At 42.9% G+C, this 17,185-nt stretch overlaps 1 protein-coding gene across 1 annotated transcript; it reads right to left on the bottom strand.

The window, feature by feature from the left end:
* Nucleotides 1–1,119: 1,119 nt before the first annotated feature.
* tbx5a (T-box transcription factor 5a) lies at nt 1,120–15,091 on the bottom strand. The gene is made up of 8 exons (XM_086134983.1): nt 14,937–15,091; nt 14,375–14,469; nt 13,713–13,832; nt 12,924–13,071; nt 5,828–5,980; nt 4,071–4,162; nt 2,302–2,534; nt 1,120–2,116 (listed from the first exon to the last, which is right to left on the bottom strand). Exons 1-8 carry the CDS (start codon nt 15,081–15,083, stop codon nt 1,518–1,520), a joined length of 1,587 nt encoding a protein of 528 aa, XP_085991109.1. The 5' UTR covers nt 15,084–15,091; the 3' UTR covers nt 1,120–1,517.
* Nucleotides 15,092–17,185: the final 2,094 nt, after the last annotated feature.

The raw sequence follows: 17,185 nt of genomic DNA on the forward strand, positions 1-17,185 counted from the left end.
TCATTTTATTGTTCGAGAAGTGCCGGTTTCAGAATGAAATCCTTCACTCCATTTCACATCAAATGACGTTTTTATGGTGTTTTTGTGGCAGCGACTTGAGATTGTTTTTTTTTTTATGTTGTTTTTTTCTGAACCTGCAAAAGAAACCAGTAATTGTCTCAGCATAGCAACACTATTATTGGCAAATCTGCAAATATTCATCAAATTTCTCATGGGAAGGGAAACGTCAGAACATTTCATATTTCATGTCGATATAACTCTTGATTGTTTTTGCAATGTGCTGAGATTTGGGCCGAAGGATTTTAGTCCAATTAGTCCAAAACAATTTTCTCTCTCTTTTTTTTTTTCTTTCAATACTGGAACATCATCGCATTTTGAATTTCAGCTTCATGACGTGAACCCAAGCAGCCTCACTTCTTCAAGACCCCGTAAAGTCAAGCCGGTCGAACAAAATTTTGCTGAATTTGATCGAGGCGCAGTCAGACAGCCAAGCGGACGTGCGTGGTCGATGTCATAAGATTTCATTCATAGAGAGGGGGTGGTCACACACACAGACGCAGGGGTGCAAGGCGGTCTCCAATTGCCCAAGTAACATTCACGGCCGACGACATCATCCCAAGGCACTTTATGTCATGCGTGCCGATGTCGTGCGAGGAACCCAGCGAGTCTGCTTCTGTTTCTGTTTCTGCGGCGTCAAACATGGCGTACTGTGCGCAGACCACCCTGATTGCGATGCAAATGAGGTATGCCGCTAGGAATGGATGGTAAAAGACTACTTCCATCCCGCATCGCTGCACATAGGCACAAACACCTCGTGATGCCCAATTCTACCTGTGCAAAGTCCATCGAAGTAACAAAAAAATCTCGGCACGAAAATAGGACCCTTGGACTGAAATATAGTTGTGGTCCACACAAGTATTTGATGACGTTTTGACAACTCTCCCCATCCGTTCACCATCCTTCTCTCATAGTCCACCAATGACTGAATGTGGCTGCAAATTGTTGTTTTCCCAACGGGCCTCGTAATTGACGACAGGTAGGTGGACGGATGCAAGAGATAATTGAAACGTAGGCCCAAAACCTAATCCGGTCACTTGAAAGTCCATCGTATGCTTCTGAACTTTGTTGGTGGCTACGATAACTTCAAAACCAGGGATCATGCGACACCAGAAGGGAAAAGCCCGTTTGACAAAATCGGGACATGAATCCAAATGACCGTTTGTACAACGCACCTTTCAACCGGGCGCCATCCCCTTGAGTCTTTTTTTTTTCTTCTTTTCTCGAGTGAAGTCTTTTTTTTGTGTGTGTGTGTGTGTGTGTGTGTGTGTGTGCAGTCTTTGTGTGCGTTCAAGCCTCACATATCTCATGTTCATGCCACTTATAAGTGCAGAGGACGCAACTGCAAGTCTGCTGCCCCTTCGCCGACATCTCGCTGATGTCGCTGAATGCATATGCAGTAAAAATATAAATATAAACGGATCTGAAGATTTTGTCTTCGACAACTCCGAAGAGCTCCCCTAGCTGTTGTCGTTCCACTCCGGCATGATGCTGACGCTATGAACGGCGTGATACTGGTGAGGTGATAGCGTGCGTGGTATGCCATGCGTGTAGAGGTACTCGTTGCCCTGCAGGCCGGCGGTCGGCGACTGGATCCCGGCGCCGGGGCTGCACTGGCGGCCCAGAGTCTGGTGCGTCACCGAGCTCTGGTACATGGCAGCGTGGTGACCGTCGGACAGCTGGGGCGAGGAGTGGCTCCCCACCCCGCCGAGTCTGGACACCAGAGAGCCGGACGTGAAGTGAGCCGAGAAGTGCTGGTAGGGCAGCCGCTCCATGGGCTGCATGGTGGCCACCGAGCAGCTCCCGTAGGGCGAGACGCCAGCCCAGGTGTTGCAGCTGATGTCCTCCAAGCTGGGAACGGCCTCGGCACCTTGCGATGCGCCGCCGGCGTACATGCAGGCCTGCCGCTGGCTGGACTCGCTGCGGTAGGGCCCTGCGGCCAAGCCCAGGCTTTGCGCGTAGCCCACCGAGCGGTAGTAATGGTCGTCCTCGCTGGAGGAGCTCTCCAAATAGGCTTTCTTGTAGCTGTGCTCGCCTGAGTGGCAGTCCTCCTCTGCTGCTGGAATTGCAAAATAGATAAATAAATACATAAAAATCATGACCCAGTGACCTTTGGACTAAAATTATGTCTCATGGGACTCATTAGATTCAGGGCGGAGTGTATTGTCAGGCGGAATGTCATAATGTCGTAATGTCATCTTATTCTGAAAATAAATAACATGTACTTCAGTTGCGGTGGCCAACCTTTCCTCTTGATGCAGTGGTACTCCTGGCCGTGCTCGTGGGGGAGGGGATAGGAGCCCGACTGGGGCAGCAAGTCCTGCGAGGTGCTCGTCACGCCGTTCTCGCACTGGGAGTACTGGGAGCTCAGGGTGCTCGGGGTGGCCAAACCTTGGACGTCCCCGCTGAACGGACTCTGGCTGGAGCTCACTCGTTGGCGCACCGTGCTGCGAGGGACCACCGGGTAATCCTTAGTGCTACGCGTACACACGAAAAAAATTGTAGAATGTGAGACTTTGAAATAGAATGCTTTGAATCAGCATCCATTAATCCTTTCCTATCACATGAAGCTTTCTCACAGGCTAACACAGCTAGCATCGACGTCACTGTTGCGCTGACCGGCACATTTGTGAAAACGATACTCACGGCCATATGTTTTTAACCCTCTCTGTAAAGTGACTAGTATTATTATGATTGCATGTTACTGATCTTAGAGACCGTCTTCATCGTGTATTTGTTTTGTAAGTGTGATACTGCCCCCTGGTGTAAAAAGGACCACACACCAGGAGGAGCAGTGCAATGTCAATGGGCATTGAAACATGAAATCGGGGTGCACAAAAATGTTGAATTCTTTACGTCCGATTGACTCGTGTTAGTATTTTATTCTCTTATGAAGAAACACATGACAAAAAAAGTCTTTGTTTTTAGCCGGGCTGGAACATATAAATGGCCTTTCCATGCATTTCGATTGTACTGCTGGGCTGAAAATTGTTGAAATCCATCCTCTGAAGTCATGCCGCTCTTTTCTGCAGAGCCGGACTTGAATTTGGATGTTTTATTCTTGTGGCTTCTATTAAATGTTATGGGAAGAATGGCGAGTCGAATGGGGGGAGGGTTAATGTGAGGTGGCCCTTAAGTTACAATACCAGATTTTGTCCTTTGAAAATGTGTTTTGTGTGCACTCCATCCCTCATGTGGGGAGAGTAATACATACAGTATGTGCATGTTGACGTAGGTTCCAAAACGTAAATGATGTGGACTATGTGCGTGCGCGCGCACGTGTGCGGACGGAAAATGTCGTCTCCGTTCAGGCGCGCGACGCTAATGCCACCGCTACTTAACACTGTCTGTCACTACTGACACGGTCTAATTGCTTTGATTTGACACTTACCATGCAAGGAAGCCATTCATTAATCAAAACCACGTCAACACATCACTGGCCATAAAATTAGGTACACCCAAACTATTGAACATTGCTTCGTAACACGGAGCCAGTGAAGCTTTGGAGACAAAATTTTGTGTTGACCTATTTTTTATGGATTTTTGAATTTTTTTAATTTGTCCTAACAACTGTTTTTCTTAGAAATGCATTTGTGTTTGGCTTTAAAAAAAACATTTATAATAGGCATTAACTAAACATACATTTTTACGATATGCGCTTCACTGCACATAATACACAGAGTTTCACAACTGACTCATGAGAATGCAGTACTAAAGGATAAAGATGCCTATGAATATTGTTACAGTATTGTCTGTCGACCTGTGTTGCCACAACGTTAGTGTTGAGATATCTGCTTCTTAAAGGGCTGTAATGCCACCACATGATGCTCTTCATTACCCCGTCAATGGTATTTTGAATTGTTTGCTAGCATTAAGCTAAAGTGGTTTTACTAAGGCAAAGCTATGGACTGTACCGTGAGCTTTGTATTTTTTCTCGATAAACCGATGGGAAACAATGCATCAGATAGTGCAGGTAATGTTGTAGCTTTTGTGCAAATCCAACGCCCACATACCTTTGCATTCTGGACATCCGGTGCAGTTCCATGTCATCACTTCCGCGAAAACCTTTCGCAAACGGATTGTTCTCAATTTTAAGCTGTGTTATCTAAAGAAAACAAGGAAAGAAGCCAGTTAAAGCTCTGCGATTTCTGCTCACTTGAAGCCCAATTTGGAATTTAACAAGTAACATGTCATATGATCAAATAGAATTGGTGGAGATCATTTCCGAAACGACTAAAGTAGTTCTCAAGTCAAGCATGGGTTCTTCTGGAATGCTTTCCCTCGTCCTGATCAAACTGGAAGTTTGTCTGCACTCTGCAGACGGCTGCCAAGACAAACCTTATTCTGCTTGCATGTGCCATTAAGCTGCTTATTTTGAAAGGACAGAAGGAAATTCACTGTAAACTATATATATATATATATATATATATATATATATGTGTGTGTGTGTATATAGATATACAGTTTGTATATATATATATTTTTTTCTCCTCCTTCTGTCCCTTCAAAATAAGCAGCTTAATGACACGTGCAAACAGAAAGGGAGTCTTTGAGCACTTTTCATTAGCAGGTGGAGTGGACACATGGTGGCCTGCAGCACATTATTAACATTGTTCTTCCTATTAGTGCTCTTGCAGATGTTGGCCTGTTTGGTTATTAGACAGTTGTGCTCAAGTGCCTGCACTTCAGAATGCGTTTTTTTTTTTCAGGTCTGGAAAGCCCCAATAATTAGCCCTGGGGGTTACGATCTGAGCCCCCACCAATAGCAGGTTGGAGAATAATGAATGGTTTCTCCAGAACGCAGCTTCCTGAGCGTTCCCAGAAATAAGGAGGCTGCTGGTTGGCTGCAGAGACATTACGAGCCCCAAATCTGCTCTGCTTGTGCCCTCGCCGTTTCCTTCGCTCCCCCCCCCCCCCAAAAAGTAAAAACATCGACGCCCACGTGTTTAAATGATCTTAAACAGACGCTGTTTACACACATTTCGTCTTTCTTGCACGTATTTGGGCAGGGCGGACACAAGGCTTGCATGCTTGGCTGCACGCAAACCGACATGAAGAAACGAACAGCACGCGAATTCGATCATTTCAAATGTGTGGTTATTTCAAATATTTTTCTTTTTTTCTCACAAAAAAAACGCACGAAAAATGACGTGGGTTTTTTTGTCCGTGTTTATTTTTGACCCGTGTTTTTCGAGTGCGGGGTGTTATTCTTAGCAGTTGTCTGTTAAACGCATTTTTCTTTTATGAATGTCCGCATTTTCATTAAAACGAGATACTCGATTTCAGAGTCATCTTTCAAAAAATAACCGCAACTTTGGGGGGAAAGTATTTTATCTATTTAGGTATATATGTATTTATTTATTGATTTGTAACTCCAATATCAATAACGTTCAATAACTTGTTGGTTTCGTGTGTTTTGTAACCTTTTTCTCATTTGCCAGTTACGAACTACTCAAATTACGTCCGATAATCACCAACTTTTTTTAATGGGTTGAATCTTTTTTTTAATAAATAAAAATTTGTCCTCATCTGTCACTGACTAGTCATCCTAAAAATATAAAAATGAACAAATTGTGAAATAGTAACGCTAGAGGTTTTTTATGTTCTTCTCCCAAGTCTCTTTCTAAAAGTCGTTTGTCAGTGACTTTTCAAAGCGAATCTTAAGGAAGTGTACTTTTAGACATTTGGGTAGATAAATATATATCCAATAGAATCCGCATGAATTGGATTCGAATTTGGTTCGGGCGGGGCGGCAGAGCCAGCGCGTGACCTTGTGGTTCTGGTAGGACGTGACGGCGATGAAGGCGGTCTCGGGGAAGACGTGCGTGCAGAATGCCGTGTTCTTGGACCCGAAGCCGTTATTCTCGTCGGCCTTGACGATGTGGATCCTGGGCTGATACTTGTGCATCGAGTTCAGGATGATCTGGAGGGGGGGGGGGGGGGGGGGGGGGGGGACAAAAATACCTTTATAGATGCAATATAGAAAGAGACAAAATTTGATTGGCTGTTTTTTAGGGGGTGGGCGGAGGGTCCTGACATAAGAAAGAAGATTCACAAACGTTTGCGGCTTGCGTCTACTGCAATTGTGGATCGATTGCAAAAATGGATCGAAGATAAACCACCACACGCAAAACGGAATAAGAATTTGTCAAAGCTGTTTTAGAAGATGCAGATTGATTATGGAATGTTGAATTCCCTGTCATGCTGAAGCAAGACATTTTTTTTGAAAAACTTTGTATCCCGATTGTAATATTTTTGTTATAATTAATTAGACGCAATCGGTAGAAACCCAAATCAATCCAAGTTTGATCACAACATTCACAAACAGTGTTTGAGCTAAAAATCACCATAGAAAATATTTGAACGCACATTAATAATTGACATATTCATTAAAATATATCTATTTTTACTCATAATTAAGTAAAAATTGGCGAAAGAAAATTCTGACATAATTAAAAAACGGATAGGATCCACCTCACACATTGTGCAAATTGGGCCTGAATTGGACTACAGTAAATGTAATTCAAATTGTCCGCTTTGACAAATGTTTCCAAATACCCATCATCAATAAAAATGAATAACACGCAATATTGAAGACTGAAATTATTATTACATCCAAATCATGTGAAAATGTGCATCCCTTTTCCCATGTTCCAACAATGATTTGGTTCCTGATTCAATACCCCCCAAAAAACAAACAAAATTTTTTAGTTAAATTCTTTTTCTCCATCTTTTGAGCAGAGTGGGGATGTAAATCACCAAATTGGAATGTTTTTCACCGCGTGACATCCAGCATCATCAATAGCAGTTTGCAGGGGCGGCCCTACCATGAATAGCGCCCTGCACAACCCCCACGCCGCTTCACCTTAACTCCGCCCCATGGCAAATATCGGAATGAGCAGCGGCCTCAAAAAGTCCACATGGGTTGGGCCTTTTTACGCTGACTGTTCAGACGGAAACTGAATTCAATCCAAATCTCTTCTCGCTGTTTGGTATCGGATACGAATGAGCAAAAAAAAAATTGTTTTACGAGTTTCACAAAATAAAACTGGTTTTCACATCTCATGTATTCACACTGAATCTTGAGATGAAAACCGAATCAAATCCAAATGTTTTGCAATCTGTCCGTGTTTGAAAAAGTTGCCGAACCATCAATTCAGCTTTGTGAGTGTTGCAAAATGGGAAGTGGTTTGCATGCGCACCAGATTGAATCTGGAACTGTTGTTTATTTGCGTTCGTGCCTAGACGAGAAAACACGATGTGCATTTCACCCTGTGCTCCGTGTTGTTTTTGAACTGATCCGAGCCGGCCGTTCTGTCTCTATTCTGCCAAACCTGCTCTAAAACTTTCCTTATGTAACTCAAAAGTGATTCCCACCAGCACGCCGCCTCCAACGTGCGAAGTGACGACTCGCAGAGGGCCTGCGTGCGCACGCGCTTTGCCGTCCAATCGGCTTGAACTTGAACTTTCTTCCGCGCCGCCATTCATTCATTGGAATGCGCCACATAACGTCGACAGCCTTTGAGGAAACCTCTTTGATTTCTTCCCAGCAAATCTTTCGATTCAAACGGAAAGACGAGCTTGCCCCGCCCCCCCCCTCAGTTGTTCAGTTTTTCCCCCTCCCCCTTCCACCTTTGGTATTCCGGCCTATCTGTTATCTGGAGGGTTGTTTTTGTACCTGCCTTTCACTGCCACACTGACCTCCGGCATGCCCCCACAAGGCTCTCTTTGGGGGCGGAGTGAACTGCGGAGGCCATAGAAGGATACAATAGTGCTCCATTATTAGTTTCCAGTTGAACTTGATCGCATTTCATGCTACAGTAGCTTTTGGCAAAGGCCTGAATCTGTACGGGACATTTTTGTGTCCGCGCCCTGCGTGCTGCATGAACGTGGTGAGTGACTCTGGCCACTAAACAGCAGTTGGGATTTCACTTTGGATGGATGGAGAGATGTGGATGCTTGGTCTCGGACCGTCGCATGTCCTGAAAGGCCTTCATTTGTACTGGCGCTCCCCCCGCGGTTTGGTGTTTTTAAGTTGATTGCCGTTTGATAATGCAGTACCAAAAAAAAAAATTAATTACAAATATGGGCGGGGAGAAACATTTTTAATTTGCAGTTCCTTTGCCTCTCTTTTTTTTTTTAATCATGAAAAAAATCCACAAATAGCTCAATCTGCAGGTATGACTATAATTTATTTAAAATACACAATTTGAATTATTTTTTTCCATAAATTAAAAAAAATATTTTTCAACATCTGTTCTCATCTGTCACTGACTAGTCATCCTAAAAATATACATTTTAATTTTCAATTAAAAAAACTATTTTTCAACATAAAAATACACAAAATTACATTTACAAAATTTTAAAGTAAAAAAAACTGCTTGCATTTATTTTATGGTTTTTGTTGAACGTCATTGGAACACTCTAAATTTTCCCTATGTGTGAGCGCGAATGATTGTTCATCTCTGTGTGCCCTGCGATTGGCTGGCAGCAACCAGTTCAGGGTGTCCCCCGCCTACTGCCCAAAGACGGCTGGGATAGGCTCCAGCACACCCCGCGGCCCTTGTGAGGAGAATCGGATTTGAAAACGGATGGATGGTGTTTATCATAAATATTTAGCATAATTTTACTTAAACTCATAATCACATAAAATCCCTCTCTCCATGCAAGCACATGTAAATGTCGCTGTCCAATGAAAACACTCGCTATGCCTTCTTCTTATTGTACGGTAACAAAAAAAAAGGTATTCCAACAGTAAATATAATACAGTGTGGACAATGCTTTAGTTTGATGTTACGTTTTATGTAGAAGTGCAGCATGCATTTTAAAATGCCAAAAATACCAACACGAACAAAGAACAAGGACCGGCCGTGTCCATTGTAAGAATAGATCGCGTAAGTGGGTCATCTGTGATGTCAAATCCTTTGAGCATTCAATGGCTATATCGTGGCATCCAGATGTCAACTTGCGCGCAGTTTTGCCTCACTGATAACATGTAGCTTTCCGACTTGTATCCCAAAATTCTCCTACTAGTGTGTACAACTATGGTCATGGAGATGAATCATCAACTAGTACGTCATAGTGACAGGAATATTCTTTATTATTATTATTGCTACATATTTATGCCAATCCGCATATTGATCAAATCTATGTGAGCAATATGTATGCACAGTATTCCATTGCTCCCGGTGGCCCGGCCGCATCCGTCAGCGGGAGCAGCACAATGTCCATTCACTACAAAACCGCCATCCCACTAATATGGATTTACGATGCTAAAAATGTCACTGCCTAAATGCACATTTCACCCCAGGAAAATAACACTGCCCACTAGCTGTGGCTTCCCGATATCCAGCCGGTGTGGAGGCGGTGGTCGGGGTGTTTTCCGTGGGACCACCCAGCGGGGTTCTAAACCGAGCTCAAGCCACTCCTAACCCTGCCCCCCCTCCTCTTCCCTGCCTCACGATGATAATAGTTAATGATAGTGAGTGATCACTTTTGGCTCTTCTCGCTTTCAAGTCCTGACCACATCAGAGAATCCCCTCCCCCACCCACCACCACATCCCAGCTCCAACCCCGGGATTAGAAAGGTTTGGCGGGGGCCGACGTTGCTATTGCTCTTTCCGCACTGCCACTCATATCTAAACAAAGGCCTCCAAATCCTGTCCGAAATCTCCTGCGTGCCCCAAGCATGGTGAGACGAGTGCAGAAGACAATTTAAGGAACGGATACACCAGTGTTCAAAAAGAGGAATGCAAATACTGTATGCACACAATTCTGTTTCAATGACTTGTTTTGGGATGAACAGCTGAACTTTAATTCAGGTTTCTCCCAGGCACTTTGAATTGGTGGCCGGTGTGTTCAAACACCCATTTAACGTGGTATGTAATGTGGTTCATTATTCGTACAGCCACACCCCCGGTAGTAGGAGGGTGTGCGCACTTGTGCAACCGCCTTATCTGAGTTTATATTTACTCTCCCTCTTTTAAAAAGTTATTTCCAGACTGGCCACATTGACTGCAATGACAAACTGATGAAAGCAAACACTGATATTTCAGGATAGTCTCACGAATTAAAAAATATTGACTTCAATAATTAAATGTCAATGTGCATGTTTGTGTATTTCCGTAGGAATACACGGGAAAACTAAAAACCTTTCCCCTGGCCTTGCATCCAACCGATCAAATCTTTTCTCCTTGCAACTCAGCACTTGGGCGACTCATTGGCTTAAGACCTTAAGCTTCATTGTTTCCTTGCGGCGATCCAAATAATCCTCAACGGAGGCCCTGCGCTCGGTGCCGCTCGCCCTGTTGCAATTCCCGCGTCGGGCTCATCCTAATTGGTACCTGCCAATTTATTCCATGCAGCTGCACCAACACAACCTGTGGAACCAAAGTTCTGGCCCGCGACCATGCGGCGAGTCATTTATGATTCCCACGGGCACTAAAGACAAAACCATAAGGCAGGCCAGCATGCATGCATGCATGCATGCATGCATACGCTGCAACCGATCCCCCCCCCCCAAAAAAAACAGTCCAACCAAAAATTTACAACAGCACTCACATTCCATCCCAGCTCGGGTTTCATTTGGCCAGCTGGGCCCTCCCGGCCTAACTAGGTGTGACTTGGATGCGTGGCAGCTCACTTGTATACGGAATGTCTATTATAGTGCTGCTCAAACTTTTTACGCCAAGTACCACCTCCAAAAATGCTGAGCTCTCCCAATGCCAATTGGCAACATCATGACCAATATTAAAAATACAGTAGCGCAGTAGGCCTAAGCGTTCATCAAAAGCAAAGCAGAGCTTTTATTTGTTTACAAATTTACATGTGTATATATATATATATATATATATATATGTATATATATATACAGTATATCGATGGCCAAAACGCAAACACAGGTTTTTGCGATTGGCGGATTTTATCTCGACAAGTAGCACTCTGCCAGAAAACTATTTTTGTTGTTGTCTCAAAGAAGTTAACTTTTCAGCGATCGGTATTTAACGTTGTTAGCCATTGTAGCATTCTACAAAGTTTGGCTGTATTAAATGTTTTATATGTTGTAAATGTTATTTTTAACCCTTTCAGTGATTCTTGAGCATACCACTTATGTCCAGTTATTGTCTTATCATTTTTTTCATTTGTCAATGACTAGTTATTCCAAAAATGTACAATGAATGCACCATAAAAATGTGAACTTTTATAGTGTTTCAGTGAAAATGCACAATACTTGACAAGTAAACAAAAATGCATCGTACATCGAAAATGTATATTTAATTCCGTGATTCTTTTGGGTACCTTCAATTGGCCGCTCCATGAAAATTTGGTACTGGAAGAAACCTCACGATGCCATCCAAAGTTTTTTTGCAACATAATCTCTTATGCTAATTGTGTGTTTTGAAACAACGTGGCCGTTTTGGCTCATCCTGGTGATCAAATCTACTAGCGTGAGCTCATTCTGGCTTGACTACAAAGTCAATAGAAAGCATGCACCTATGATCCTATAGAGCTGCCTCGTTACTTTCATGACTGTGAGCTAATAGTTGCTACAAAACATCAACGGTGGATGGCAAACTGCAGCCAACTAGTCTCTTATTAGCATGGAGACGCATTGATGGAGTGTGTGTGTGTGTGTGTGTGTGTGTGTGTGTGTGAGTGTGTGTGTGTGTGTGTGTGTGTGTGCGCGCAGATGTTTAGGGGCAGGGTATTGTGAAATAATGAGTTTTGTAGGAAATGGCTAACAGGCCCACTTTAGTTAAAAAAAAACTGGTTTCCTTTTTCTCATGCGTGTGGACTTCCCATTTAAGGGCCGACATTTGGTGCACGATAATTTCCTCAATTGCTAATTAGTTGAACATGGAAAAAGTGCGCATGACAAAAATGAAGTCATGAAGTATTGAGAATGTGAATCAGGACTCAAAAATTTCCCTTTCAAAAGTTTCATTCGCCATGGCTACATTGCAAAGTGTTCACGCAACACTGTTAAAAAAATGGGTGAACTCAACATTTCAAGGCAACGCAAACTTGGATCAAATTTCAAAGTTGTGCAATTCAAATAGTTTTGCTCTTTTGCAAATGGGCTTTTTCCGCATTTCACAACGAAGAAATCAAAGTGGATCATTTACATTTTAAAGTTGCTCCATCTTAAATTGATGTTTCAGCCCCCATACGACAGATTTTTTTTTTTACCAGTGTTGGAAAAAGATTTTTTGCTGTTTTTTTTTCAAGCAAAAACGCATCATGTCCGTAAAATCTTTCTGCCATACATTTGAGATATTTCAAATTAAAGTCAGACTTTTATTGAGAAAGTGAAATACTGCGAATATAAACACGGTCAATGTAGTTAGATTTTTTTTTTATCATTAAATGTCTGGTGGTAAAGGAAGCCATAAAGAAAAAAATTGCAATGCAAATCTAGCAACGACCCCCCCCCTCCAAAAAAAGCATAGCAAGGTTTGAAAATATACTGCACTTTCCCATTTCAAAAATTAAAGTATCTTTCTTGAGCAATATTTTATATCTCGCGTCATATCTCCGTGCTGTTTTAAAAAAAAACTTTTTAAAGCCACTTTGCATTTTGGGTTCTTTTGCGGTTGTTAGAAATCGTATTCATGGGAAGAAGTTTTAGCTTCATTTTTGAATTGCACGCCAGCATTATAATTCCATTTCATAACTTTGTATATCATTTTTTTTTCTGTTGGGAAAAATCTGAGACTTCGGATATACATTTTTGTGCCATCCCGTATCAATATGAGCTGGTTTGAAAATCGTCCTAGAGGCATGAATCTTGGTCAGCATTTTGAAAAGTGGCCTCTGTGCAACATTGCGCAGGCGCAGAGATTTAGGAGACAGGCCTAGGCACCTACGTGTCCGAACGGGTCCAGGTGGTTGTTGGTCAGCTTGAGTTTCTGGAACGAGACCAGCTGCCGCATCCAGTGGGCACCCGTGGCCGGAGAGTCCGGGTGCACGTACAGCCTCCCGGGCATGGCGGGCTCCGCCTTGCCGGTCACCGACCTGGAGGGCGCACGCAGTTACGCGGATCGTTATTGCTTCAGTAGGAGGAAAAAATAAGATACATTGAATAACAGTCCTAAAATGAGATTTAAAAGCAGCCATGCACGCGCAATTACGCATGACGCGCAAAGGCAAAACAACGCCGGTGGATTGAGAGTTAGCAAAGTAAGAAAACACAAATGAATATATTTTTTTACAGTGTAGTCAGATTGTTAGATCAAGAAACCGTGATAATAACAAAAATAATAACAAAAGCGATAAAGAAATACATAAATAAATTTGTTTTGCATGTGTTTTGGCCACAATATTGACAGGCGTTCTGTTTTTTTTTTGTTTTTTTTTAAAGGGCGTCCAATAACCCAACACGACGGAAGCTTAGAAACTGCTGTCGAAAATTTTATGAGTCCCCTAGAAACGGCCTTATTTATTTGGTTTTTTCGAAAAAACAAAAAACAACCCCCCCCAAACAAAACAAAACAATTGTTCCAACTTGGATAGCATTAAAATATTCTTATTGTTCAAACAAAAATAAAGACATTTAAAGTGAACCCTGGCATTTTAAATGGCAGTGTGTGTGTGTTTGTATATAATAAGCGTCATGTCCAAAAAAATTTAAATTTTTATTTTTTTACTTCTCATACCATTTATTATCAGCAAACTTGTATCGATGATCATCTGCGGGCACGACATCCATCAGCAGGATATATTTCGTTTTGGGGTTCAGGCCGGTGACTTTCACTTTAAAGCTGGGGAACATTCGCCTACAAAGGTGCAAAAAAAACCAACAAAAAACAATGATCATTTATGTCCCTGAATATTTCCCTGCCAAAAATTCGCAACGTGAATGAACACCACATCGCACCAACGTGTTCGTTAAGGATAAAAAAGGGCTTGTGAGTCATATGTGTCATCATCATCATCACCACCATCGTCACCATCAACACACACCTTCCTCAAGTTCCTTTGAAAGTTTTAAAATGCAACAACACTGTCACATGTACAAAATGCGCCCCACAAAGACGACGTTCCACGTGAGATTATTTTAAATGAATATAAACTGTACATTATCGATATTTCTGGTCGCTACTTTTCTGGATCGCGTGTTCATAATACACACACCCACACACACAAACACACATCGTCGTTCCGATGCGCGGGGTTCTAGTTAGCACCAGAGGTGTTCTTAATATTTTGCCCTCTCGTGTGACGCATGTGCTGCGATCGCTGTGACGACACACCGGATAAAAACAATCGATTCGGGGGTTCCTAATAAAGTGGCCCGTGAGTGCGTGGGTCATCTCACCTGCCGGCTTTCGTGATGATCATCTCGGTGCCCACCTCGTGGAATTTCACCCACAGTTCCCTCTCGTGCAGGTACACTTTTATGCCCTCCATACCCTGCAGCAAAAAACAAAACCAAACAAAACAAAACAAACAAACAAAAAACATATTTGTGGTGTTTTATTCGGCGAGGGGCAGGGGTACTTATGAAATGAAAAAGTCAATACAGTCATTCCTGAGATAAGTTATTGTACTTCTTCGGTCAGTTAAAAAAAACAAACAAGTTCAATCGATTTTTTTTCAATATATAGCGCTGTGGAGGGGGGGGGGTGAAGAAACTTAAAGTATCAGTTTCTCCGATTTTGCTTTTTATTAGCATACATAGTTGTTCGTTTTAAACAACTGATAATCACTCCTACATTTCCAATATTGCCATTTAAAGTATTTATTTGCAGAAAAAAATTAGTGGTCAAAATACTCATAGTTTTTGGGGGTATATATATATATATATGAATTAAAAAATGTATATATATTTTTTAATTAATTTGAGATTTGACCCGATAGAGTAGTGCTGCACAACTGACCTGCTGGATGTAGGTGGTTTGCGAGGACGGCGACTTGCCGGACGTCCCGTTGGGTTTCTCGGCTTTGGCCTCGCTCGGAACCTCCCTCGAATCGGACCCAGCACCGGGAGAGGCTTGCAAGGTGAAAGTCTCTTCTGGGTCGGCCATGACTGGATCTCGGGACTGCAACAGCCCAACACATAACAAAAAAAAATAAAGACATCAACCGAGGAGCACCCTTTTGGACTTTTCAAAAAGTACGAACATTTTTCAAAGGTTGATGAGAACATGTAGCAAGTTATCGAATTTAGCCTCCAAAACGAAGTAGCTGTTGACGTGTGGCACGTAACGGTTCACACGTGACATCTGCGGAGACTTTTTTCGCTCAACATGTTTTTACGTTTCGCGGGCAGATTTGTGGTATCACGATCTTAAAAATGAGCAACCGTAGAATTATTTCCACAGAACACACCGTGAAGATGACGCTGTACTGATCTGATTTATCTTACCCCAACCAAAGAGAAACGGAGGGGGGGGGCGGGATAGAAAAACAAAAAGAAAACAGGACGACGGTTCCGAGAGTAGTCTTTTCTTTGTCAAACAAACAAATTCAAATAATCCATCCCAGGCTCGGTATCTCCACGCATTCTTCTTTTGTTCGCATAGATACGGAGCTCCTGACAGACAGCGACTCCCGGCGCAGTTCGTGTCCGGAGACGGGGCTTGGCGGCTCGGCGTCGGCTACCAGGAACAACCCGGCGGCGGTGCCTGGAAGCGGCGGAGGTGCTGACGACTCATTTTAGGGTTGGCGGCGCTCGAGTGAGCCGCGGCGGCTGCTTGCGTCGAGCATTGGCTGTGTGTTGGGCTTCGGTCCCCGGAGAGCAGGTCGGCCACCTCCTTCTTTTCTCTACTCTGTCACTTGACCTTCTCCTCCTCCTCTTCCTCCTCCTCTTCTCTCTCTCTCTCTCTCTCCACCTAAATATCCAATGAGCATCAATGGGCAAGCGTGCGAAGCGGAAGTTGCATCTACTTGTGGGGAGGGTTCAAAAAAGGATGGGGGGGGGGGGGCGACTGGGTAGGGTATGAGGGTGCAAGGATGGATAGATAGATTTCCTCAAATCGTTGTCTCCTCCGAAAAACATCCAGTGGGCCAGTTAATCGTCGGCTCCTTGGAGGAAATGAAGGCACAAACTCAACTTGCTCGTTTAAAATGTGTCGCCGTACCCCTAATAAAAAAAAACACTGAGTGGATGGATACCATATTTCCCCAAGTAGTGGAAATGAAATTGACAATTAGATGAATTCAAAATGTATTAGTACCCAAATGAATGCCTTACTGCTATTAAATGCTGACGGATAGATTATCAATACCAGTACCGTATTTCCTCAAACGGTGGCCATCATTGAAATTGATGGAGTGCACAATAAATGCCCCACCTCATTTAAAATGTACATGTACCACATATAACAATGGATTTGTGATCGGCAAATAAAGAACATGACATGCGCCAATGAATTATACACTTGGGCAAATAAATGCCTTGCCTCCAATAGACGATACCTGTAGTTGACTTTTTCAAGCTGCACCTCCGGTGACCTCTGCTGAGAAAGTTGCAGTGCGCTCAATAATCGTATTGCAAAAAAAAAAAGCCCCGCCTCATCTTGACTAATATAACACATTGAAGATGTATTTGGACCACGATAAACGCCTCACCCCCACACTCTATTACGGAGACTATCTTACAGTCCAATGACACTATGATTTACTAATACTGTATATTTATTCGCAGCATGTGTGGGTTTTCATTTTTGATATTCAAGTCTACCTACTGTTATGGTCACTGACACCCCCCCCCGCCCCCCCACACAACAAACATTTTGAACCCTTGGTCGTCATGCGGGCACTGCACACCCACAAATTGGCGCCAAATTGCACCCGTTTTTTTTTTGTACATGCAGACTTACTACATTTTTGATGTAAGGTGGTTAATAGGCCATAGATGGAGTGTTTTTGTGCGCGTGGGCACGTGTCTTGCATCCACATGCAAAAAATTGTGACATCACTTTTTTTTTAACAACTTGATCCTAAAAAACATCCCAATAACTCCACTTCCACTTTAAAAAGCAAATGAAGGAGAAACTTTAAAACTGCCCCCCCACACACACGCACATACACTGTTTCCACGCCTTCAGTAAATTTGATTTCAAAAGTTCTTTTAAAAATGGTGTATAATTTAACAGTCTTGCAAGTGGTTGTGCTTGATGTTATA

The sequence above is a fragment of the Hippocampus guttulatus genome, chromosome 17 (assembly GCF_054856545.1).
Source record: "Hippocampus guttulatus isolate MCC_2025c chromosome 17, RoL_Hgut_1.0, whole genome shotgun sequence".
Classification (NCBI taxonomy): Eukaryota; Metazoa; Chordata; class Actinopteri; order Syngnathiformes; family Syngnathidae; genus Hippocampus; species Hippocampus guttulatus.